At 37.3% G+C, this 27,932-nt stretch overlaps 1 protein-coding gene across 1 annotated transcript in view; it reads right to left on the reverse strand.

Annotated features, from left to right (window-relative positions):
* The window catches only part of RFX4 (regulatory factor X4), a 63,544-nt gene that overhangs the window by 5,584 nt on the left and 30,028 nt on the right, over window positions 1-27,932 (reverse strand). Inside the window, exons 12-17 of the mRNA XM_019615312.2 lie at window positions 27,171-27,265; window positions 25,653-25,770; window positions 19,020-19,139; window positions 17,937-18,098; window positions 10,932-11,094; window positions 5,611-5,749 (exon numbers count right to left, since the gene is read on the reverse strand). Coding sequence (XP_019470857.2) covers window positions 5,611-5,749; window positions 10,932-11,094; window positions 17,937-18,098; window positions 19,020-19,139; window positions 25,653-25,770; window positions 27,171-27,265 — 797 coding nt within the window. The remainder of the gene's footprint in view (window positions 1-5,610; window positions 5,750-10,931; window positions 11,095-17,936; window positions 18,099-19,019; window positions 19,140-25,652; window positions 25,771-27,170; window positions 27,266-27,932) is intronic.

Here is a 27,932-nt window from a genome sequence, read left to right on the forward strand (position 1 = left end):
TATTTTAGAAAATACTATGTTAAATATGTCCTACCAAGAAGTGAAGATTGAATTCCTAAAGTGTGGGGATCGAGAATAATCTCCTTATTCATGTCCTCAGCTCACTGACTGATTATGCATAGAGGTGAAAGGTGTCTCTGTCCAAACAGCAAAATATTTTCCTTATGAATGTGGCTCTGACTTTACAGTGCATTCGCTCACGTTTTTGCAGAATGCTGTAAGTGAGTATTCTGTGTCAGCCACTACTTTAAGATTTGCAAATAACTCATACCAGGAATGATAGCTATTGTGAAGGGCTGGCTATAAATTAACTTTATGAAGATTTCGTAAAAAATATCAGCACTGGAACTGTTGATCAATTTGATCTTTATAACGCTGTATTCAATCCTTTGTTCCACAAAATGAAGCTTAGTAAATCTCGGTGTGTCAAATAGGTGGGGTTTTCAAGACACTCTAAATGACCTTGGTACTTTTGGGAGAGGCATTTGGAGCCTCATGAAAACATCATTTGTTATTATTTAAAAATTAGACATGTTCCCTGTTGTATTCAATACATAATTACTTCAACTACATTTTAATAATCTCAAGACTGTTATGAAACTGTAGAGTTAGGAACAATAATTCTTGTTGCATGGGTAGGATTTGGACAAATTTTTTTTCTTTCTGTCATTACTCGGTATCAGATGACAGAATGGTGGAGGGTTCATCATTCTGATTGCATTGGTATAGTCATGAGCTTATACTGTTTATGTGCTGGATAGACAAGAACTTTTCCCTTTTCCTCCTCCACATGCTGTCCTTGCATAATTCCTACGTGCAGAGCATCCTCCATGGGAGAATCTATGCAGATAACTCCTAAGTCTGGAAAACAGATGGAGGAAGGAAGTGGGAGGAATGATGGAGATCTATAACATCTCTAATGGTAGGAGCAAATAAAGAGAGAATGAGTATTGCCTATTTCTCATCCTTCCCCAAAATATAGGCAATCCAATGCAATTCTGAGATAGCAGGTTTAAAATTAATAGCATATTACATGCTCATACAGCCCATTGTTAAGAATCCCTAAGTACAAAAAAAAAAAGCTCTAAGAGTTTAATGTAGGATAAGTTGCTAGAAAATAAAACAGTCCAGCTGCCACTTCCTACTCAGGACATCCCTAAGTCAGCTCTTACCAAGCACAGTGTGGCTATGCTGGTAAAAGGAGCACTCTCTACCTATCCTTTCACTATTCATTTTCCTTTACATACTTGCTTCTGGCCATAGCTGGGTATAGGACCTGGATAAATGGACCTACAGTATGATTCACAATAGCCATGCATTAGGGTACTAACATAGATACCGTATTTTTTGCTGTGTATTGCACTGCATTTACAGTGATGCACATCCGTATGACAGGCATTTTTACATGTTACTAGGTATATTAAAATATAAAAACATCCTGCTGCAGATTTCTCTCATTCATTACTTTTCCTACTAAGAGTGTTATCCTTGTGAATTACAAAGAAAAATTACTGCAGCGCTAATTAATTTATGTCTAAGGAAGAGGTGGAATTATATGAATTACAATATTTATGCATAGCTTGAAAGGATCAAATCCTGTTCAGTCAGGGTGAAATCTGCAGACAAAAGCTGTGATCAAAAGCCATCCAAATGCAGATTGTGGAAGCGGATTAGATGGTGGCATTGTGAAGGGGTTACCTCTGAAGCGGGTACCTCTCTGCTACACTTGACAGAGGTTCATAGGAACACTCAAAGGCTTTTAGACAAACTCATCTATTTTTCTACCCTGGTATCTGGTTCACCTAAAATCCGAGGCAAGCGAACGTAACAAAACATAAAGTCAGTATAGTTCTGTTTATGCACACACATTGCACAGCCTCCTAAATAATGATGGAGTTTACATTATGTGATTGTATTCACTTCAGCACTGTTGCATAGAGAACTAGGTAGTACCAATTCAATTCGTAGATCATTTTTTTATTTGTGTACCTGGCTCTCGGCCAGTAAGCCAAGTCAAGAAATGAGCAATCAGGCCTGGAGTTACAAGGAAACAACTGTTCTGAGAACTAATCGCAGATGCTGATGAAAGAAAAAAAAAAAAAATTCGGATTAAGACCAAGGTTTGAACAGACTGTCCCTGTCAACAAAAAGACTCTTAGCCAGCAGTGGGAATTAGTCAGCCTGCATTGCCAGAAGGAGCCATTTTTAGGTTCCTGCTGGGTTAGTAGCTGCAGAAATTACTACATCAGAACATTTATTTCCCTCTAATGTTTTTATACAGGTCATCTCCACTGTTCTGCTTTCTTGTCCACCTGCGAGTCATTTATCTGTCTGAGAGCTACATAATAAAACCTGCATTTATCTTAAGGACACGTCACATTGCTCTGTGAGCCAAGGTAAGCTCCAGGACTGTTTCAGAGGTGAGAGATAACAGTATCCTCATGAGCTTTAACCAATCAGTTGTGGGAGAGGGTGGTGCACGGTGCCTCAGCTGTATCAGCTTTATCAAATATCATTGTTTCATTTCCTTCAACACTAGTGGATTCAAATTATCCAGGAGTCTCTCACTAACATGGACCAAATGCTTTTCAGGTAGGATAGGCATGTTTTAGGACTGCCACCTATACTCTCCAAGAGCTGTATGTAGTACAAGATCTACAGTTGTCTGACTTCTTCCCCAGCACAGCCCCACTGTAAGGATTCCACTGACAAAAAATAGCAGGTATCCTGAAATTTACACAATGCAATTATCATATAACTCTGTATGTGAAGCCAAGATCAATATGCTACATGTTGACAATTCCAGTTTAAAGGGTCACTCACTTCCTTCTCTCCTCCCTTATGTTCAGTACTCGCCACTTCCCTCAGAAGAATTCTATTCCCTCCATCTCGTTTGCTCTAATGCCACTTGTTTTGGTGGTTGTCTGTAAATCTTATATGTGAAATGATCCATCTTAAAGTTATATGAAAGGAACAAACAAAAAAGTCAAACATAACTCTTTCTTTATGAATATTGCTTTGGGCTGGAAAATAGCCCTAAAATAAGTGACCTGATAAAACCTGGATTACATTGCACTCTTCCACAGAAAAAGGTTGGATAGACATGGTGTTCTTCCAACCAAAGAAGTAATTTATAGCAGCAGCCTAAAAGCCACCTCTATTACATCTTGTCTGTTTCAACTCAGAGCCTTGTCTAGGACAAGGGCTCTCTCTGATTCTATGTTTGCAGAGGAGAACTTACCCCCCACACAGATTTTTTTCTTGGGAATTAATCTGTTGACACTATCCTAAAGAGCTAAAGCTGAGACAGAGTTCTATATTTGAACTGAATGTAAATTATAACAAAGAATTCTTTTGAAGAGAGATGGTCAATGCCTCCGCTTCTAGACTGATTATATTACCACAGCAATACACATTTCATCTCTTTGGGTTTCAGTACAGTGGCAGCTGTTTACATATTCACTGCAAATTTGGATTCCTGTATTTTGATTTTGCAGTAGGATTCATGAGTCCTACTGCAACCCCTGGTTCTACTTAGAAAAAAGTCCACTAGAAGAAATGTAGTTCCATAACACTCTTTTAGGCTTTGTGGGCAACAGCATTTTTCATTTATATACTTCTGGCTAAAAGTAACTATGAAAGCATTTCTTACCAGGAAAAGCATTTTACAGAACCTCATTTAGTTAAAAAAAAGTAAGATTGTTTAATATTCTTTGAAAGTTTTTTTTCAGTTTATATCTTTCAACAAAGAATGAGCACATTTATAGCGTTTTGTTAACCTTATCCTGCTATGAGAGTGCATCTCAGTTTACAAGCGGCGTGAGAAAGAGCATGTTAAATACAAGTAGAAATAATGTTGTTCTCAGATGTAATCATTAAAGGATAACTGTTCTTCATGTGCATCCAGGACAATTCAAGGGCTAGTCAGAGAGGAAAAAATTATCAGACATCTGCACTTGTAGAGCCAGCTTATTACAGAATGAAAAAAAAAAAAAAGTGATTTTAATGTATGTTGCTATCTCTATACGGCATATTAACCAGGACAAGAGAAAACTACACATGTATTGATCTTGCTTTGCTTAATTTATTTCTTGCTTAACTTGTGCTGTCTGTGTGTCAGACAGTGTGTGTCAGTGTCAGACAGACGGTATGAAAGAAACTCCTTGTAAGGGTGATAACATTTTTAAACAATAAAAGTCTAATTCTCTATTTTACCTACAGATTCATTGCCTGAGAGGTCATTTCAGAACTACCACTTATGTAGGTTTTCTCCAGTAAAGGATAAGAGAGTAAAGAAAGTTCATGAGTGAATTTAAGTCAAAAAGTAATGTACCCTGGAAAAAACCTTCAGATAACAGGATATGTCCTGTGAAAAAACAATATATACAAAACTATCAGAGTACATTGTACTTAAACATTTATTCACTGTTTCCATTAAAGATACAACAACTAGTTAAATCCTCACACCTGATGTATTCTCTTTGGTGGACCAGCTGCTACACAAATGGGTGAGAAGTTGTAGAACTATTGCTTCCATCAGCTAGAGAGCCATTGTTGAGCTAGTCCAAATGAGCATACTGGGTTTTCATAGGACAATCTTCCTAGCTGATCTCAAAAAGCTTTAAAAAGGAGATTAATACCATTATTCTTATCTTAAAGACTGGAAAAATAAGGCATAAAGAAGGAATTATTTCTTGAGATCATCTGGTAGACCAATGTCAAAGACCAGAATGAGATGCATGTTTAATGTTTTCTAGTCCAAAGCTCTGCCAAATTCATATCTTTGCAACTAGTCTGTGTTAAACATGGTGGTCCCTACTACACTTACATAAATTTCTACCAGATGAAGCATAAAAGGCTCTGTGTGTGTGGAATACCCCAAAGACATCACCTCCTGCTTGTAGTTGCACCCTATAGATCTTCCAACAGAGGACAGACCTATACACCAGTTGCATAGTATACTAAAGCCTTCCTATAGTGGCACTACTTTTGAACTGCTGCCAAGTATCATCTTCATGCTTATTATATGCTGTTTCCCACTGGCTGTTTTGTGAACTGAAATAATTACTGACTTAATTCCTTAGCTTATGGTAGGAGACCAAAGCACACACATTAGATAGAACCTCTTTGGAATGGTGCCCCAAAGTTATTCAAACTATATACAGAGCTCACAGTTTTTTTGCAAACTCCTAACCATATTTATTCTCAAGAGCGGAGACACCAGAAGAATTCACTGTGGTCTCTGTATCTTCTTTCAATCGTATTAAAACACTTTTATTGTTAGGAATCACTTCCTGTTCACAATGCCTAAGAAACAGACAATTAATTATATTAGCTGTTGGTTTCAGATACTCCTTAACACATAAGCACTTCATATGATACAGACTGCTTGATTTTGGAGTTTAGTACTCTAAGTTCATAAGTCAAAATTATTTCTGATAAAAGAATCTCCACCAGAATGAAAAGATGCCAAGAAAAGAAACAAACAAAAAAAGTGATTATCAATGACTAGAAATAATTCAAAGAGCTTGTATGCTGATAAGAAATTTACAAGTACGACTTTACTTAAAATGTTGTAACAGGCATTTTCAAGAAATTATTCCAACTTACCTGTGAAGAGCTTCTGTGGTAAGTGGAGTAATGAAGTGGTCCAGAAATAGCAGTATCATGTGGTAAAGATGGATATTGACTCTGCATTGGATGGGGGTGCTGATTGCTGTAGCTACCGTAGTTGTAACTTCCTGTGTATCTAAAATTCAATTAAAAACACTATTTAGTAGGTATAATCTTTATATTCCCACTAATAATTCTGTAACTTCCATGTGACATGCAGTAGCACTTTTTTGCATACCAGAATGATTTCTAAAATAACCTTTACATATACGTGTGTGTGTGTGTATTTCTGAGATCAGCTGGGAAGCAGCTGCCACTTAGCAAGGTGTTCAATACAACAGCAAATTGAGAGTCAGGATGTTTCTGTGACAAGTTTTACGCTGCAGGCTCATTTGTGCACTTTCTCCCTTTTATTATTATCCCACTGCCATGTTTCTGAGCTCGTGTGGTAATATTTGACTTAAGGAACTGCACTGTGGAGTTCAGCCATCTCTTTGCACTGCAGCCCCAAGTTCCTTTTCTTGGGGAAGGAGAGAGATGTGTTCATTTGCATCTGAAGCATATAACAAACAGCTTTAGTGCAGCTGACTAGAGGACAGGATGCATTTGAGGTTGGAGAACCTGCCCACTTTTATCATTTCAAATACTCGTCTTGGAACAGCCCAGGGTAAAGGAGAGAGCAATTTACTTAGCTATAAGAAACTGCAAGGTCAGTGCTTGTAGATCACCATTATGTGCATCGTTCATTAGCAGAAGATGAATTTACATTTTCTGCATCCTCTACATCTTTGTGTAGCCATGTGAACATCTGATACAAATTCAGCACAGAAGTTTAAAGGCCCTTAAAACATATTCTAGATCAAAATGAAATGGCAATAAACAACAACAAAAAAAGGGGCAGCCAAGTCGTTGTGGGAGATAGAAGAAAGTTATTTGCATGGATTTCGGCTTTTTTTTTCCTGTAAAGTTCAATGTCATTGTTACATTGGGTAAAGTTTAAACACCTTTGTTATTCTTTTGATTTTATAATGGTGTTCTACGGGTACCATGTCAAGTTTTAGACCAGGCAAACCAAAAGGCTTCACAATGAGAGCTGAATGCCCTCTCTAAAAATATTTTCTAGACATAAGCTCCTGTGTCTGTATTTACTGTTGAATATTTAGCTCTCACTCTTATATTCACTTGTGTTTAGCTGTATACAAGAGTGGTTTCCATAATCTAACTCAGACAAGCAAATGTTCATAAGGTAGGATTTTGATAGGCTCTCTGTGGAGAGCTGGGACAGAGAGAAATGACTGTGTCATGGAGCTGTTCCATATAACAGTAGGCAGACATCTTGTGTGTTAATTCCTTCAACACAATTGACTGGGAAGCAAAATCCACAACAGATATTTTTGGCAGTCTCATATGCCTGACATTTCACAGTGCAGCTTTCTCTGGTTCAAGAGGAGATTCATCCAGCTGGTCTCTCCTATAGTCTAGAGGGCCCTTGGATTCCCATCTAAAGCCAAGTCTGGAAGATACTGACCTTGTCTTCTTCATTCAAAACTCATTGTTTTTTTTTTTTTTTTTTTTTGCTAAAATACACACTTTAATTCACTTGAATTTGGAGTGATAATATTTCTTATCTTAATTGCTATCCTCTATTTTTGGTTTAGGAATCTTTTTCTTTCTCTATTCAACTTCAGGAGGCAGTGCTGAAGGATGTGAGGAGATTAATATACTCCTTCAGTAGTGGTATTTTCCTGCCTATCTGAGAGTACTTGGCTAAGAAACCCTGCATCTCTCTCAGAAGAAAGTGTGCCTGGAAATTAATAATAAAAAAATTCTGCCAAGTACCACCTCATACAGTCACTTCTGAACTTCATCAGTGGTCACTGAGTAGTGGAAACTCAGAAACTCAGAAGATGGGGTGTCTTAGCGGAAGTCCAGATAGAAAGTGGCAGCAACTGTAGAGTTTAGCAGATATGAATATGATCCATGAAAAAATATTTAGTTGATCATTTGTACAATACAGGGAATACTGGAATATCCTGCATTACTCCTGCAGTGGTGTAGGTTAGGACCATTTAGAAAGAAATTGGCTTTACTGAAAATTGCCTGCAAGTTCTAGTAGCCAAAAAGTTGAACATGAATCACCACTGTGCCTTGGCAACGAAGAGGACCAACTAACTACCTTACTGTATTAGCAGGAGCATAAACAGCAGGTCTAAAAATGATTATTCCCTTGTGTTTAGCACTTAAGGGACCTTATCGGAAGTACTGAGTCCTGTTTTAGTTTCTCAGCTATGAAAAGGACATGACACATTGAAGTGAGACTAGTGGAAGCCATCAAAACAGATAGGGGACTGGAGCACATTATTTACAAGAAGAGAACTTGGTTTACCCAGTCTTAAAAAGAGAGGCAAAGGAATGATCTTCAACTATCTATCAGGAGGGTACAGTGCAGATTGAGCCAGACTCATCTAGAAGGTGTACAGTCATGGGGTAAGAAGCAATGGACACAAAACAGAACAAGGAACATTCCAACTAGGTGTGAAGATTTTTTTTTCTATTAATACTATAGATCTGTTTACTGTCCAGATATCATATACTGTGGAGAGTACCACTGAAGATTTACTGGAATGAGTTACAGTGGTTATGAAAATTGTGCTTTTCTTCAGTTCCACAAATCTACACTAGTATTGGTTGCTGTAAATTTTTGTTTGTTTGTTTTTAAATAAAGGAGAAGAGATCATTTAGCCCTTTCTTCTTGGCTGTTAATATGCAGTTGGCTTAATTATTTGCATTTATTTTGCAGGGAGAAGTTTTGATCATTGATTTTATATTATATCCTCTATAACCAGCCAAAAACACAGAAAAAAATATTTGTATAAATCAGTTCAGCAGTCTGTATTTATCTTTCTTGGGAGCTAGGAGGGCTTTACATTGTTCCAAGTCCTCAGTTCTTAAAACATCTTCACTTTGAGGAATACCTCTGTATGAATTGCTCTGATCTTTTAGGTATTCTCTTTCTATCTCAAGATGCTCTGGAGGCTTTATATTTCACAGAGGAGATGATCTTTAGTGTGCAAAATTGGAAGTAACCCCAGTGGAATGGCTGTTGGAATATTCTCAGGTATGCTGGGTGGTTAAGAATCTGCATTTTCTGTGAAATTCACTTGCAACAGGGAAGTGGTCAGCATACAGCTTATGCTCTCTGCCTGCCTCTCTGCATGGGTGTGAGGCTCAGCCTTTGAGTGAACAGCTGTTCACTCTATTTGTTTGTTCTCCAAAAACCTTGAAATCTCAGTGCAGACTTTGATCTCTCTCTGCTTCTTTCCAGGGCAGCCAACTGTTTGAATCTTGCATATAAGGTCTCCTGTATTCTTATCTTTTTCTCCTCATATCTGAAGATATGGTTCTTTAAACAAGCTCTCTTTCAATCAGTATTTTCTAAAAGAACTTGAATCTTGGGCTTCAAAACACCGTGGGCAAGGTCATTAATGGATTTCTGTGCAGACATTTATACAGAAACATGGTTCTACTAGCATGTTGCATTAGACTTGAAGCATAAAAACTGATGTATCAATGTAATGATTCGGAAAAACTTCATAGTACTACTATATAGAGAGTGAATAAGATCAGGAAATCTTTGTGATAGATGCCACATGAGCATTGATTGACAAAGAGGTCTTACTGCTATGCTTACAAGTTCAGTTCCAGATGAGCAGGCAGATATCACTGAAACGTTCTGATACCACTAAAATCACCAAATTTTTTCTACACACATGTCCCATATAAAACCAAATGCCAAAAGAAGTCACATAACAGATGTCTTTGTTCCTTTCAGAAAAGCTAATTCACTCAGATAAAACTGTTTCCCCAAATCATCTTCCAGAGGCAAGAGGTTTCTTTAGTAACAATGAATTCTGATGTGTATACGTGGATTTATAGCTATATTCACTTCTGTTCCATGGTCTCTTCCAATTCTTGTATCCTGTTAGCTCCCAAACCTCCCTGCTACTCTATTTCCAATTCCACCAAGCAATCACATTGCTCAATATCCAGGGTTTTTCTAGGAGGGGTAATAGCACTGACATTCAGACATAAATCCAAACCTTCTTACATCCATGAGGGAAGAAGACAGCATTCAAATTGATCTACTACTATCCTTACAAACACTATGCAATCTTCCACACTTCTGCACTTCTGCAAATATAGTGAGTATGCAATCAGACTGAGAAAATCAGTGACATTTTCTGAACTTCTTGTTTTATGTCAGCATCTGGGCTCTTGCTAAACTTGCTGTATTCCCAAGGTACTTTTAAACTGATTAATTTCTGATTGTTTATCTTTATTTATGGACATCTATGAGTTACACTTTCACTCAAGTGACAGAAGTGTTGTGAAAAGAGCAGAGACTTTATCTGATTTTCTTAAGTTTACCAAGATCAAATAACATTAAAGAAATTTCTGTAGTAACTAGTTTAATTGTGTGCTTTGAGCAAATTTTGGTGATGGAGATGAGATTAGGATATTATGTTGAAAATGTGGCTATTTTTCCATACTTTAGCTAGAATTTTTTTATTTGCAGGCCTAACAGCTGTCATAGAATCTTCTAATCACTGAGGTCAGAAGGGACCCCTGGAGATTGTGTAGAGTATGCTCTCTGCACAAGTCTGCACAGCCAAGGACTGTACGCATGTGAGTTCTGAACATCAGCAAGGATGGAGACTCCTTAGCCTCTTCATATGACTTGTTCCACTGTTTGATCACACTTGAAGTGAAACAAGTTTTTTGTTGTATTTTTTTTTAAGTTTAAACAGAATTTCTTCTATTTCAGTTTGTGCCCATTGCCTCTTGTGCTGCCACTGGATACCACTGAGAAGAATCCGTATCTGTTTTCTAAATGAGAATAGAGGGGAGCTGAGAACTGGATCTAATGCTCCAGATGTAGTCTCAGATGTACTGAGCAGAAGAGGAGAGTCATCTCTGAGACATGGTATGGGAGGTTAGTTCTTTGGACATGTATAGCCTTTGAGATAAAACATGGCATGCAAAAGAAGGAATCAGAGATAGGAAGAAAGCTACCTAAGCCTTCCCTTTTATCAAGTGTTCACTAGGCCTACTGAGTTTTGAAGTCTAGAAAGGATTTGGTAAGATGATAAATCCAATCCTTAATAACCATACAGTAAAAACAACAGCCAAAGAATAATGATACCAGAATCTTTGCAGTACGGACTTACTACATCAAGAAACGGATTTCACTGCATTTTCAAAAAAAACATAAGCTTAGGTTCAACCCGAAAACCACACAAAACAGACAAGACACTCACCCATGTTCTTCTCTGTGGGGATAAACAGGTATCCGATGTGTGACAGATGATGATGGTACATGTGGACTTCTCATGCAGGGCAGCTGTTGGGAATTTTCAGCTGGAGACCCAGCAGCTGTTGTCACTGTGTAGGTGAGTGACCACGTATAGGATTGCATAGCCCCTACCAGACAAACAAACATTTAAGTAAGGCAGATTAGACAGGCTAGTTCGTAGAGGTGTTATGCTTTGAAACAGCCACTGAAAAGTAAACTATTAAGCACCAATATTGAAAATAGCATCCAGCAAAGTGAACAAAACAGTCATGTCTGACGCATAAATAAAAGCAGAAATTATCAGCTGGAGTGCACAAATATCCAGAGGTAAGAGACATATCTGGAGCATTTCAAACTGTGAACTTTGAGGGTGGTATTATAACTTGAGACTATCAGCTCAGAAAAACTCAGTTAAGACTTAGCAATAGAGGAACAGCGGTGCTAGCATTTCATAAACATGATGCACCAACTCCTGGAGGTCCCTCTCACATGCAATGAGCTGCTGGCCTGTTTAGCTCACATCTGATCAGGCCTGGAGAGAAACAGAATGTACAACTAGAACAATGAAGGACTGGAAGAAGATGAGTGTTACACAAGAAAACTTCTTGAACACTTTTGCAGTTTTTCTCCAAATCCATCTAACTGGTACCTGCCTTCGTAGCACAGTGGTAGATCTCCAAATTATAAAAATTATATGGATATGGCGTAGCCATTTTCTTCCTGACAGTAATGTTTCTTCTGACTGGGACTGGGACTGACTGATTTATTTTTTTTCACGTTTGGGAGGACCAAAGCGAAGAAGTGGATTTTCCATTTTGCTTGGAAGGTGCTGAGTTTTTTAATCATCCTGATCCCTTCCAGGCAAGAGCTCCAGACTCACTAGCCAGCTGCTGAAAAACCTTTGTCCTTCACACACACCCTTCTCACTCAGGAGGCTGACAGATCCATTGTTCCAGTATAACACAGCTCTTGCTGGAGGTCATGACCATACTGGCTGAGATTACTCTGCAAATGAGGACCAGAACACTGAATTTAACCCAATCCGAACACTAGTTCAGGGTGTCCAGGCACTCTTGACTCTTTTTCACTAGCTAAAAGGAATTGCAGGAGGTGACTTGTTTATTCACTGTGGATTCTGGAACTTCCTGTAGTATGAAAGGGCCTAATTCCAAGAGGGAAATGTATCACCCAGGTCCGTGTTCACTCCACGATTTTAGGGAATGAAAAAACTATCTCAGGTGTGTACAATCTTCTTCAGGTGTATGTGATTTTATTTAGCAAAATCAGACAAATAATTTTTTGCAGTGGAAAATACTTAATTCTGAGTCTCACCACAGACATTCTGAGCTTCATAAGGCAAGATGTGAACTGGGGCTGTTACATTAGAGACATCCATGTATGTGTTATGGCCAAGGATATATTTGCTAGGTCTATTTTCACATCTGCATTGTCTGTCAGTGATTTTTGACTTTTCAGACTTTCACCTCCCCCCATTAAGTACGATTGAGATCCTTGAGACTAAAGAGGTCTGAACAGAGATAGCACATCAGTGCTACTTTGGCCATCAGCAATCATGGTTCTTTGAGCTGAGGAAAAGTGTTTAAGGAAGTCTGCCTTTACTAGAAAATATAGCTTAAGAGGAAGCAGTCAAAGCTATTTCTACAGTCACAAAATAGTTTCATTTGAAAACAAAAGAAAAACTAATTTGAAAATTTCAACAACTTGTCTATGGATAATTTTAGTGAAATGTTTCAATTTCAAAAGGTCAACATATTTTCTTAGTGTTATTGTCCAAAATAAAATTTGAAACAGTTTCAAAACAGGACTAAGCTGAAAATTAAAAAACAAACACACACACAGGAAAAGGAAAGAAAGGAAAAAAAAAAAGAGAAAAGCAAGAAAAGAAGAAAAAAAAAGATAATCAAAAGAAAACCAAATACTTACTTTTAGGTAAAAATATTGTTCTGTCCTCTCTTTTTAAATTTGTCACAAAACAAAAATATTACTTCAGATCGCCCTCTGAGTCAAAGAACTCATGACCTTCCTAGTCCTAACAAGAAGCTGTAACATGGCCAAAAGATCCTCCACATTTTACCACGTATAGTTAATTTGTTTGGCCACAGCCATTGTGAAAAATTCTAGTGATCTTATCTCAATCTGAAGAAAATGAGTCAGTTCAGGACAAGTTGTTTCTTGTACTCCCTGTGGACAGTCTGCTCCTTGGATGAAAGGATGTGGCTGCTCTTGGCATTCAAGTCTAATTGGAAGCTATCACTGTTCAATTCTAAACTCAGTGTTTAGAGTGTAACATAGATTGTGCCTGTCCAGACAATACAGAAACAAGGAATAGGTCTCTCACTGGAAGAGTTGTGAATATCTTTTTAAAATTATCCCTACCACAATTTGTCCCAGATAGTACTTGACACAGCTGTTGTAGGAAACAATCATAGAATCACAAGGTTGGAAAGGACCTACAAGATCATATATTCCAACCGTTCCCCTATCACCATTACTACCCACTAAGCTACTAAACCATATCTCATAGCACCTCATCCGATGCCTCTTAAACACAAATACCCATTTTCTTTTGGAGGTTGTGAATTAGAAGTGAATATATGCTGAGTTTTACCCTGGATTTACATAGTAACAGAAAGCTGTTCAAATAATCTTCTCAGGATAGTGTTGGAAATCTACTGTTGCCTTGATTCTCTTAATCTTCAGAAGGAAAATGGAGTTTTCCTTCACTGTTTCCGCACTGTTTTCAGAGTGACCTAGTCACAAAGAGGAAGAGGACAGAAGATAGCAATAGGTTTTGAGATTTTGTGTATAGTTACATATGAGGTCGATCAGAATACTGCCAACATTGTGGTGGGTATATAAGAAGGAATGGGAGTAGTCACAGATTTTCCTAGTTAGCTTTCTAACACCCATCTATGTCCCAGGCCTATACAGTTGATTTCCTCAGCTGGCCACAGAACTGAACTCCAGGAGGTGAAGTCTCTTTTAGATATGACTGAACCCAAATGAACCATATTTTGAAATAAGGAAAAACAATAGTGGTTGAGCAACGTTTTGTTCTGTTTTTTGTTCTGAACATTCAGAGTTTGATTAAAATATGGAAGTTCATTTATTATCACTAATTTTTCTTTTTTCTTTTAAAGATAAATTTGATTTTGAGGATATTAACTAATAGACCATGTGATATCTTCGAGAATCAGGTATAAACGGGACTGCTAACATTGACTATGGCCTGTTGTCAGTGATGCATTCGTGTATACCAGTGCCAAAAGAACCAAAATTTGCTTCATTATGCTGCATTTTATTATTTGCTGTATGCTGAAGTAAATGATCACCCAGGTACAAGCAAGGTACTCACTGCACTGTGTATTACATCCGATAGCAAGCACTGATGTCAATCCCAAGTAATCAACAATCATGAGTTAGACCTCCATTCTGCCTCCACAAAACAAAGAATTCTTAATATAGAAAACAACAACAACAAAACATTGGGAAGGAGAGAACTGCCTGTTGAAATTGGAAGCTGAGTTTTACACTCTGCAGTTGTTAGAATTAAACTCTTACTCTAGATGTTCTCATATATTTGCTTGAGTTCAGGAGCTGGAACTTTGCAGAAACACAGTGTCATTGTACTCAAACACAAATATGAGAGCTGATAGCTCTGTGCAAGTTATCTCCTGAAATTTGGGCAGATCCCCAAACATAAGTATCTAGCGCAGACCTGGAAAACAGCTACCCAAAATGACAATTGATAACATGAAGACTTATTTCAGACATGTATTTCATGAAACTAAACAGTAAACTGCATACATCAGTTTACTAATGTGTTAGAAAGTAGCTACAATTCAAAATTCATTTCAGGCTGTCCAAATAACATTGCATTAGCAAATGAGTAATCACAGCTTTCAAAGGGGCTTTGAGAGAGAATAGCACAGTCAGCCATATAGCTATCATTTTTATGACAATATTGCTGCAGTTTGAATAATCATTAATCTGGCCTTTGTGATTTAGAAAGGATAGAGACTAATTATCATTTTAAATGTCTAGTAACTTAACCCAAAGTTTTAAATAAAATGCTAGTTAAGCCATGCCAGATGTTCTAACACAGAATGCTATATATATAATTTACCTTTATTTTGCTTAGTGCCATGTAATGGCAAAGTTTAGTTTGCTGTCTCTTATGCTGACCATTGAGTGAAGGCAAAAAGGTTAAAATACAAGTTTAATAGTTAACTTTTATTGCTAATGTCATAAGGAAAAAAAAAAGTTAATGGTACTTTAAATTAGGGAAGTAAAGCTAGTGGTAGCCAATGGGACCAGTTCTCAACATGTACAAAGCATTTTCAGAGTTTTATATTTACCCCATGAAAGACATTTAAGAAAATCAATAGCATGTCCTTTAAACATGTTTCTCCAGACCAGAACTTCCTGTCCCAAAATATTCTATATACTAGTTCCAAAAAATCTGTATATGTAACATTTTGATTATATATATATTAAAATTACATCTTCAGCACTGCAATTTTAAATTACAGCAATTTTCAGTGGTTGAAACATGGCTGCATTACCTTATGTGAATTCCACTGTGCAATGGTTAGCAAACTGAAAAGGTGATCAGTTCATCTACATAATCCATATGGGAAATGAAGGTATTGCTAATTGTCCAAATTAGGTCTGGGAAATATCCATATACTTGTATTTAATTTTAACCAGATGGCTGCTTGAATTGACAAATTTGGCTTGTTCTAGGCAAAAATGACTTTCATACTGGCAAAAAGGTTAGACTGCACAAGATTGTAAGAATAAAATCCAATTCGTCTGAAGCTTTCTGAACAACCTGAAAAATAAGAAGCTAGAAAAAAACAGAGCTAAAATGATTAGAAATAGCTTTCTTGCCTAAGAAGTTCTGCTATGGGAATAATTACATCAAGTTCTACTGTCTGTATTATGGCAGTAGGTCCTTCAACCATTGTATCCAAGTAATTCTTTTTCTGGCTTCAAACTTCACATCAGCAGACCTTGGCTTTGCCAGGGCAAACAAAAGAGAGAGAGAGAAAGAGAATAAAATAGACTATAAAAAAAACAAGATACAACATGAAAACAGAAAGGAATTACATTTGTAATGTCTGTGTGAGTCCATTCTCTGATTCTACTCTATGATTACTGATGGGATTCAGGAGGGATACATAAGGTTCATGCAGTTCCTAGGCCTGCCTGGATCTGAGGCTACATAAGGCATGGAAGGTGGATGCTCATACGCATGACATATAGGCTATTGTTTAAACATAGAATAAACTTTGGGTTAATAGTTAAGATAACCATATAGAGTTATGGTCTCTGTAGCCTAAGCAAAAACGTCCGTCAACTTTCCACTCCTATCAATGCCACTGGAGAGCACATGGTTCCCAACTTTTCAGTCTTTTACTTCTAAGGCTGTAATCTTACATGTAATTTCTGCATCCCATCCATGTAATTTCTGAATACAATATCACAGTGTTCTTATAGGACCATTATGTGTACAGACCAAGTTACTCACAAAATCGACATTTCAAGACTCAAACATATACACCACCTCCAGCATTGCCTGAATCCAAAGCAGACTTGCTCACCTAACATGTTTAGGGATCATACTGCTTTATTGTCTAACTGTTCTGGGGGTGATATCATTCTGTTTCCCTCCTAAATGCAGTATAGTCTCCAACAATGAGAAAACCTTAAGTTTCAATGTAGGGATAGTAGTTCTTAAATTGCCTTTAACCACAACTATGCACTGTGCTTCCCTGTGGTGCCTTTGAAAACAAGGAAAACATTTGTCAGAAGGATTTATTACTCATTTGGCAGCTGCCAAATTCTCCAGTGTGGTAAATCATCACTTTCTGACATTCTTTCAAGAAGGTTTTGTAAGTTTTCTAGTGCATCACAAGTGATAGCTTTCACATTCTGATTATATACCCATTGCACCAAGGAGCAGCAAAGCTGGTATTTTACTGCCTAGAATGTCTTCTGAAAGTCATTCACATTTCTGCCTTTCTGATTTTCATGAATTAAGAAAACACAGCCTTTAGATCATACAACAGGTGGACCATCTTCTCCATGTCCAACAGGTAACAACTGAGTTTTATGTTAGGGTACACAGGATGGTTGCCCATTAATACAAACCAATCAACAAACCAGGTGGGTGCATCACTTTTTTCACTGTTTTCTAGTAGTCTACCCACAAACTGAATAACTTTAAGAACTGATTTTTCTATCTGTGGGCCCACCACAATGCAACAAGCTCATGAGCTCTGAAAACAGAGAATGTAACTGAAAACAGTATTCAGACCTTCAATTCCTAATTTCTAATGTTGAAAGTTACCAGTAATGTGTAAAAACATGTCCAAGAGAAACTTGTGCAGATATTTAAGCATGTTTGGGTCTCAAATATGTCAAAAGATATCCAATTCTCATTTTTCCCACTGGGTATGCAGTGGGTATTAATTATTAATTAAGATGTTGAAAGCCTCAGCCAGCCTTAAAACAACTTGCATATTTCCTTGAGGTATATAACACTTTTCATAGAGATTGATTCCCATTAATGTCATTGAACATGCTTAAAAGTGTTCACAAAAGATTTCATGACATTGCCAGAAATATGGTAAATTTAACTGATTTAAAAACCATTTGGAAATACAGCAACAGGCCTGTTCTCTTGAAGGCCTCAGCAACAGAATAGATTCTGATCTGAGGACTTCTGTTAGGGCTCTGGACTCCAAACATCAGATCCATTTCCTGTTAAGCTGCACACAATATTCAGATATAAGAAAGTATAACCAATAGTTTAAACATTCTTTCTGCTTGAGAAGGCTTAGCATCTCTCAAAAACAGGCATATATTGCGCTCAAGTTCCATTTCGGGTGATTGAATGCAAAAGCCATCTTCAAGCAGATCCAGCTGCCAGAAACCTGCCTACCTGTTGTAGCTGCTATGCCACCGTACTCTGGAGACTGATTGCTGACAGGTGAGGGGGCAGAGGGCACTTCCACTGAGGTGGCAGATTTAGCTGGGGAGAACGGCACTGGGGAGGGAGTTGGAGGAGCTGGTTCGCTCAGGATAATTTCTTCTCGTATTTCTGCTGCGGAATGAGAGAAAAATCACAGAACAAATGATTGAAAGTGAAGTCAAAGGACACTGAGAAACTAAAAAAATACTATGTGAGCAGTTATGTTCTTTGCATAGTTCACGAGATCCATAGCAGGACTCGTACAAATCTTTGAAAGAAGCACTTCAATAAGATTCAGTATTACCAGCGTGAGTTTATTTTAATAAGATCTCTTATAGGAAAGTGCTATTCTTCCTGATGTACATGTAAGAAATATGTGCATAGACAGTGTAGGGATTTATTCCTGTAAGATATGGTGACAAAGTGATTTAACTTTCCAAAATTAATGGAAGATGCAAGAAAGGAAGATCCGTGTGGATCAGGAGCATCCCTGAGCAGAGAGACTAATGGCAGTCTCTGTTTGCTTCTGTTCTGTCAAGTCAATGCAAAGTAGAACGGGACTAGGAATTTGCTTCTGTACAAACAATCAGAATTAAAATGCATCAGAAATTCCAGCCTTTTTTTTTTTTTTTTTTTTAATTTACTTGGTCAATTCTTCAGTCTCTCCCTTTTATTTAGGTTGGTACAAACCCAGTGGTATGAATTTATTTAGTGTGAAACTAGAGTGAGAGAGAATCAGGACTGGGCCCACTGAAATGCAAAGGTGCATTTACACAGATCAACTGAGGTAAAAAAGGTTCTCTATTTGAAAAACCGAGTTTGTGCTCAGGAATAGTATTTCAGACATCTAGAGTCAGACCATGAAGCAGGTCTCTTTCAGAATGCATTAACTCCAGGAGGCCTCTTGGCAAATGACAGATTTCAAATCATGATGGAACAAAAAACAGCACTGCACTCACTCCTACATAGGACGCACAAGGTTAGGTGAGGATAAAGAAAACAGTGAATCCAGTGGAGTAAAACAACAAATGATGAATAAAAGAACAAACTCACCTGTGCTTCCTTCTCCTTTCATTGCCCTCATTAGCTCATTAGCTCTCTCTTGACAATGGAGTGATTCTAGCAGGTACAATACGTAGTCATCAAACATCAAGTGAATAAGGTGAAAAGACCCTGGTAATAAAATGAACAAACAGAAAAGCCATTGACTGTCTCAATACACTCATTAAACCAGTGATTAGGGGATTCAACACAAAAGGCACTGAGTAGAACTGCCTCAATATAGCACTACCACTGCAGTACGCCTGTTACTCAAGGTAAAAGAGGTCAAGGTAAATCTAGGGACCAGCATACTGTCCACTCCTGCACTTACACAGGCATATACAACCAATTGTTGTGGTTAAAGAGGCTGCCTACCTGAGATCTGGGATTTGATATCGAGTTTTCTTTTCCTGCATTAGAATTGAACAGTTTAGACAGTTACACTGCAAGTGAAATTATCTATGGTAACAGATACAAATTTCTGTCAGAAGTATATTCCTAAATTGACTGCCTTAGTGATGTTCTGGTAAAAAAAAAACAAACAAACAAAACTGAAGCACCTGTGTGGACAATGAAATGAGAGATTAATCCATAGAAAGGTAGAAACTGCCTTCCAGATCTCCTGGTGGTATACCTCCCGTGCATTGCCTGGGCTGGATGAGGCACACGTTATCTGTCAGACACAGAGACATCACCAGCAATTCTACATATCTTAAAGGAAATACTTTTGCCTCAGCTTTGCTTCCTCTTACTTTTCCTACCACATTATCTTTACCTAATTACACTTTGAATCATATCAAAAGTATAAAATTTGGCCTGTTTTCTGTGCTATTATCTCTTCTGTGATACTCTTTCTTAACTGCCATGACAGGAATGTGAAAAAAAGGTACTAAAAAGCACAATCAAAACAAAATGTTGTGATGGAGTCAAAGAACGACTTGAAAATTAATAGTAAAAGGAGATTATGTTGTTAGTGCTCTGCCACAAATCCTCAAGTGAGAGTTGAGTACAGATGGACAACTTGTTAATGTTGTTAGGAGGAACTACTGAGAGATGCTATGGACTAGAGTAATAGAAATAAATTATTTTTAGCACACTGTAAGAAGTTCTATCCTTAGGGATCTATATAAAACCTTAATCTTTAAGTTCCTCAATTACAAATGACAGAGCTGAGGATAAATTAGTTGACAAACCTCTGAATGCAGTTGGCAATGAACGTAGTTACATGCCTCTGTGGAAATGGAAGTATTAATATTATTGCACAAGGCACTGGTGAAAGCTCACTTGGAATATTGCACGTAAATCTAGTCAACAGTGTTCAAGAAAAATCTGTACAAGCTTAAACTGGTATGGAGATTACCAAGAGGATGTGGGAAATGGACAATAGATTTTAAATTACTAAAAATACTTGTCTGGCTTCATTTTACGGAAGGGAAAGGAATTGCTTTCCATAACGTATAAAGAAAAATAGTTGTCAGGGGTGGTGAAGAAACGTTTGCCCCAGAGCATGCATATCCACAAAAATAGATGTGTTAGAAGAGACCATAGATATGCATTTCAACAGAAAATTAAAGAATCAAAGCATGAGGATTGGGATACTGTGTAGTTTCCTCCTGAAGGGAATCACATTCATTTTGAGAGGAAGACTGACAAGTATCTAGATGGGGTTTGGTCAGTTTATGCAGTAGACTCCACGACATACAATACCTGTAATAGCTGCAGACAAGGCTTGATCACAGAATACTTTTTTGAAAAGCTCCTAGGTATATTTAGACTTGTATGGAGTATTTGAGTATTTAAAACATGCTCATGGTAGTGGTCAGATAACTCTAACACATGCAAATGCAGCCAGCTTAAATTAGCAGCTGCTCCAGCAGCCTGTGATTTAATCCGGAGAAAAATCACAAGCTGATAAACAGAGATCAGTTACCACCAGTCAAAAAAAAAAGCACCTGATCATCCAGATGTGTTCTTTTTGAAATTCCATTAACACATATTGAGGAAAATACTTCTATGGAAAAAAAAAAGATGCAACAAATTTCAAATTCAATTAAGTATCATAATGATTGATTTGTTCTTTGGAAAGTTAGCTTTATCTTGGGACACTAGATTTTGTCATGATGAAGCATAAGTACCTTTAGGCCAGCTTCTGCACTGAAATATAGTGTTGAAGGCAGAAGAAGTGGTTTGAAAGGCCCTATATCCTTATACAGTTCTAGCTGGCAATTCAGCTTTCAAAGCAACTCTGAGGCGCATTCTTTTCCTTTGTGACCTGATGGTCTTTGTGTTTCTTTCTCTTACTCTACGCCTCCATGGCTTCTGCCATCACTGATACAAGCAGAGCGCACACACGGGGAGAACCTGAGCCTTTTTGTTCCTGGGCAATGCAGCAGAGAAAAAAGGCATACATGACTGCAACACCTTCGCTAGAGAAGGAAATCTTTGGCTCTTCTTGAACCTGAAGCATTCAGTTTTTTTGTTTCCACATGTATGCAAGTCAAAATGGTAGCATGTTTCCCCAGCCTTGCAAGGATAAATGCTGGAGATCCTCACCTAATTACTTCAGAAGTTCTGTTTTAGAGATCTTTTGAATTAAAAGTCTTGTTGAATAAAACCCTATGTAACACAGCAGTAGTATGAAGACAGTGGACCTGATTGATCACCTTGCTACTGATCCAGAGCTCCTCCAGTGAAAAACTGGATTATTAAGAAGATCCAAGTCTTACTGATTTCAGCACAGCTCCTGCTAGTGAGATTTTCCAAGGGAAGAAAATCAGGCCTCAGTGCTGCGAAACCTCCTGTGGTGGCAAAAGTCTCAGGGTATTTTGGAGTTTGTCACCAAACTCTTCACTCACTTTCATTTAAATAAAAAATCAAAAGAAAGTTGCTCGAAGTTTCATCAAAACGTTTGCAAGTGCGAACCCTAAGCATTCAAATGCTAGCAGGCAAATGACAAGAATGCAAGATTTGCTATTTAAAAAAATAGTCTTTGTTTTTGGGGGGTCTAATGCTCTGTTTTGAAGACTTGGGGTTGGCAATACTGAATGCAGCATTTAAAAACATCCCAGCACCCTTGCCATTCTTTTGAATTTCTCTCTTCCTCCTCTATTATTTCTCCCACTGTGTATTTTTAAACTCTGTATAGACTTTTGGAGCCCAGAATTTGCGTGAAAGACACCAGACAAACAAGTTGTTGATACTGAATGAATGCAATATTTTTACATTTTCAAATGATTCAAATGTAATGTAAGCTACAGACTGAAACCAGTATCAGGGCATGTATTTCAGCAACACAGTGAATAGTTATTCAGCACAATGTACAGTAATTTATTCTGTGTTTGCAAGCTACTGTTTTTCACATTAAACTGTTTAGCTCTTTCAAGTATATCTTTAAGCAGTGAAAAGGATCCAGCTGTGGCTGGTAAACCTTACGCTGCTTTAGGAAGAGGGAAGATGTTATTCAAGAGACTGCAATTATAATAATAAATAATATTTGGCTGTGATTTTCAGTTTGAGTTAACTGAAATCATGGCAATGATTACTCAGCTAACATACAGTAAATATCATCTGCTATTATGAGATATGGCAATTATGTGTAAGTAGCAAAAAAAACCCAACAGTGAGATGTCGAGATTTGGAAAAAATCATGGCACATGGAGCTTCTATTACTAATTAGTTATGTTAATACACTGGATGCATTACCCAAACATCACCACCAACTGTGCCTTTGATATGCATAGACAGGAAGGAGGGAGGGAAGCCGAGAGGGAGATAAAGGGAGAGGGAAAGATAGGAGCTTTATCTTGGCAAGGATTGTTTCAACCTGCCCATGTCACCACACTTAAAAGCTTTGCAGAATCAAATCTCTCTGCTTGCCAGTCCAGTACCAGACACTGCAACTTTCTCTAATTAAATTTCCGTATTATCTATTTCACAGACAAATATAGTTCCTGCATATATAAAGACATCAACACCTAACACTTGATTTTACACCTCACTCTTTTTTATCTGAATAATACCATGAGCATCTGAGTGGAAAAAATAAGCAAAAAGCAGTCCACTGAAACTTATGTAGTAAAATGGTAAATATAGTAAATTTATAATAACATAAAAATGCAAAACTTTTTGTCTAAGTTAAGAGCAAAGGTATACAAATATAAATCTTAAAGAGTGTGCCAATGTCTTTGTTTCTCACCTAAATGCGGATGCTATTGTGAAAGGCTAGAAGGAACTTTATTAAGCACAGAAGAGTTACTGGCTTTTAGCTTTCAACATTCAGGCATTTCTTTTCCTCTTGGAATTTGCTTGATTCTAAGCCATGAAAAATGTGTCAAATGGCACTGCTGTGAAAGTTTAACAGCATTAGTACAAATTATTATAATTTTGTGTCTGCAGCTAAATAATGTTTGGTTCATTTTTGAAGAAATAAGGTAGGAATAGCCCAGGCTTTTCCCTGATAGGATGAAGGTATGATTTAGGTCTGGTTTCCTCCCTGAAAACCCAAAGGCTCAGAGCTCCTCCTTCCTCTACTGGAGCTGGATCTGAGCAGGTCCCACTTCAAGTAAGGGTTGGAACTGGGACTGGCCAATGCTTGCCATCTCACCCCCAGAAGAGAATTCCAGCTAGCAGGCTGCAGACCACTGTGGTTCAACAAATTTTTAAGTGGTTTGTACGTAAGTAAAACAATTTCAATAGAAAAGATGAGAAAATCCTTCCAGTGGGCAACTCCTCTTGTCCTTTCGCTAGAAATCTAACTCTCCTGAGGCAGGTAACTGGCCTAAGCAGTGAAAAATGGCAGATGCAAAAGAATTAATGATTTTTTTTTTAAATCCTGTTTTTGCTACCAAATTAAAAGCTGTTATTGGTCTAGTTCTAAATAAAAATTATAGAATCGCAGAATCATCAAGGTTGGAAAAGGCCACTAAAATCATCAAGCCCAACTGTTGACCCATCACCACCATGCCCACTGACCATGTTCCTCAGCACCACATAACACAGACCACTCATGAAAAACACATCATTTATGACTGTCTTTTTCCTGACTGCAGTTATATATAAAATATCAAATTCGTGTTAGAAGATGTGCATCTATATAAAAGAGAATCATGAGTTTCTATGAAGTTACACGCACTGAGTTATAAAGACAAAAATAAACAAATGATAAGACTGAGCGGTTAAAGTTCTCATAAATGAGAAATTCAAGACCCAAATTTATAAGAAGGAGAGCAGGTAAGTTATTTTGGCAGATCTAATATGTTATAGTGTCATGGGTCCCAAACTTGAACAAGTGAATAATTGTCAATCTTCACATTTTCTTGAAACATAGCAAGTTCATAAATGTTTCTATTACTAATCACAGCTGAGAATCACTTCCAGACAACAACAGACAACCAATATAAGGTGTTCTCTTCATTTGCTGGCTGCTGGTGTATTTCACAGGTTTGGGTTTATGTACACAGAAAGATGTGTGGCAACACAAAGTGCTGGAGCACAAAATTCAGCATTCCTTCATACAAAGGGATTTTTTAATACTGTGGGAATGTATACTGTGTTAAGCAGTATCAGCCCACAACAAAAGAAAAGCTGCAATAACTCAAGGAGAAAATGAGTCCTAGAGAAGGTTCAAAATAGATATGATCAGGATACTGGTGCTGAAAACAGAATCTAGAAGATGGAAACTGTGATCATCTTGGGAATGTTCACTAACCTGATGTCTAATAGTGACTCACAAATAGCTGCTGGAAAAATCCTTTACAAGGGAAAAGCTGATGAAAGAAGTTTCATATTAAATTATAAATTCTACTCTGAATTCCTATTTCTGATGTTATCTGAATGTCATCTAATGGCAGAAAATACTTAAATCACACATGGCAGAAAACTTTGCAGTTGTTCAATACACTGCCTTTATAAGCTCACTCATTATTAATCTTCTATGAATACATCCTGGCAAATATGCACATACAACAAATATCCCTAATTCAAACTCTACTTGCAAATAACCGCAAATGTTCACACTCATAACACAACAGTCCATTTTCAATCACTGATCTTAAACTGATTTTATAACTGATGCTGTTTCTATCCCAGGATTCAAGGCAAATCTCCTTTTGAAACCAGGTGGAAAAACAGCATGCACTTTCACTACTAAACAACATCTTGTTTAGTAGATAGAAATCACCCTTCTATCCTGATTGTGTTCTGGTAGAATGGAAGGCAATATGTATAGGACACAAATAGGTCCACTCTGCAAAGTCTAGATTAAAAAGCTACGTCCTTTAAAAGCACAGCTAGCAAAATGGCTCACTGACAAGCTTTTTCTCTGCTTGGGCACGAAATCACTTGTCTTAGCATAACATGGTCACAGCAGTTTAGGTAATCTGGCTGACTGCACAGAAGTGCATTAGGAAATGCTCCAATGATTGACTCCTCCAGCTGACCTGTGACTGATAACTCTGGCTACAACTAACAGAAATAACAATGTTTTCCACTCCTCTGGTTAGATCTTGAAGGAAAACATCCATATGAGTTAGCAGCCTTGACTCTTTTTTTTTTTTTTTGTAGAGGAGCCCTGGTCACATGAAAACTACCAGCCATGTAGTCTTTTTTGGTCTGTGTGATGCAATTAATACAACAAAATGAAAGTACCAAAGCTGGGTGCACTGTGCAAAGTCATGTCCCGAATCACTCGAGTGCCAAAACAGGACCACATCAGGAGGAACTGCTGAGCAACTTTCTTCAAAGAGCCTGGTCTCTTGGCAGCTACCTGCAAGAAAACAGACACATCTAACATGGAGAAATTTTCATTTCCACCATCTGATACAGGTGAGTGATATATATATCTAGCTTCCATTTTTAAAACTGAAAAACTACTTACCATTAATCTCACATGAAAATAAACACTAAAAATTAAAAAAAAAAAAAAAAAAAGCCATACACAGAAAGCCAACTTGCAACTATATACAAACACTGGAAAGAGAAAAGCAGAAGTACCATTCAAGTCTAAGAGTGACTTTTCCTTTATAAATGAGAAAAGAACTGCCAAAAAAGCCCCAGTCTTCATTTTAACCTAATCACTTACATGATCATTCCTAGACAAAGAGACAATGTGTAATCAAGAGTGCTTGACCTATGCTGAAAATGTATATTAGTACTTCAATTAGAGTTTTTGTTCCTTCATGTTTTTATTGTTGTGAATATGAATAGACATTTTACTAGCAAAAATACTCCCCAGAAAAAACACTTCAGGCATCAACTCCATGAAACTTATTTGACAGGGTCATATGTTGGTTAACAAATTAGGTTCATTCTATTACCTAATGAAACTCCGTCTTGAAATTCTTCATGAAAACTATGGTCTGCATTTAAAATTGCATTTTAATAATCCAAGAAGAGTACTCCAAAGCAATCAATATATTTAAAGTAATCTGGGGAAGTGCCTGTAGGTTTTTTGTATCAATTTTTTTTTCATCAGAGAGAAAGGCAGCATATTAGCACATGTGTTTTTACTTACTATCTCTAAAAATGAAATCTGGAATGAAGAGTTGAAATTGCAAAAGAACATCCTAATACAAAACACAGTTGATGACAGAAATTAGTTTGTTCATAATATAGTTACATACTCTACTTAATATAACGATGATCATTTTTGAAAATATTCTTTAAAGATTTTTTAGTATATTTTTGCATCCAGTCAAAATAAAGTGCAAGCCCTGATTATCTGAAATCAACTGAAAATACAGTATAAATTTGTAACACAGACATTCCTCTTCACATTTGAGTGCATATAAATGAATTAGCTGGCCTAAATATCTCTCTTATTAAAATCCTAAAAGGACAAACCAGATAATCATTTTCACTTGCACTACATAGTTAGAACAACTCATCTCTCCATACTTTTGAAATATTGATTTGACTGAAAATCTTAGCCCTGTTCCATTCTTAAATATTTTTTGAGTTGGGCAGACAAGAGCAGAGTGAACCGGAATTCTGAATGTGAGCAGTTGTCATAGTGTGCATGAAAGCTGGTGACATTTTATCTGCTGCTGCGTTACTTCTGCTTACTACACCGCTTCACTTTCTCTTTTTCTGTTTTTGCTAATGATCTATGACCTGAACAGAGCTCAAAAAGCACATCGGTGACTCAAGTCCTTATTCTTTACCAACCTTTACAACACATCTGTCCACCATGGAATCCAGCCACTCAATGTATGACTCAATGGGGGACTGCTCCTCCAGAAGGTGATCAAACTCCTGATACACTGGCAGATAAAGCAAAAAAAACAGCCCACTTCAGTGCTTGAATTCCATTCAGAGCAAAATAGAAACAAAATAGAAAAAGCTGCCAATAACATGACCAACTTGCTATGTTTTTTTTTAATAATAGATTGCTTGTCCATAACAAATATAACTTCCTTGGTGCTGACCCAGTAATTTTTCCTGGTCTCCATCTTGCTTCTTCTGCAAATGATAGTCACTGGAAATGGCATTTAGGTGTGAGCAAATCAGGACCTATTATTTAAAGTTCTTCTTTTGATTTAACCTTCGGCTGTCTGTCGTGCCCGGAAATGAAACATTTATGGTGTTTGCTACGAAGAGTATGAAGCTAGGCCTTGACCCTAGTGATGAAAAAAGGTCATGCATGAAATTGATTTAGAAACGCATAAAGAATCTTTAAGCATCAAGTAGATGAGTATTGTTGATAGTGCTCTCATCTGTATAATGCTTTAGTTGCAAAAACATCATTTAGCTGCTGCAAATCATCTATTTGCAATGCCAGACACACACAAAGAAGTTCCATAAACTTCTACTTCAAAACAAATTACTACCAATGTACAAATGCTCTGAAGAAGAGTTTCAAAAAGCAACACAAATACTTTTTAACCTTTCCCAACTTAGTGAATTCATACTTTAGTACAGAAAATAAAA

The sequence above is a fragment of the Meleagris gallopavo genome, chromosome 1, assembly GCF_905368555.1.
Source record: "Meleagris gallopavo chromosome 1, MGAL_WU_HG_1.1, whole genome shotgun sequence".
Classification (NCBI taxonomy): domain Eukaryota; kingdom Metazoa; phylum Chordata; class Aves; order Galliformes; family Phasianidae; genus Meleagris; species Meleagris gallopavo.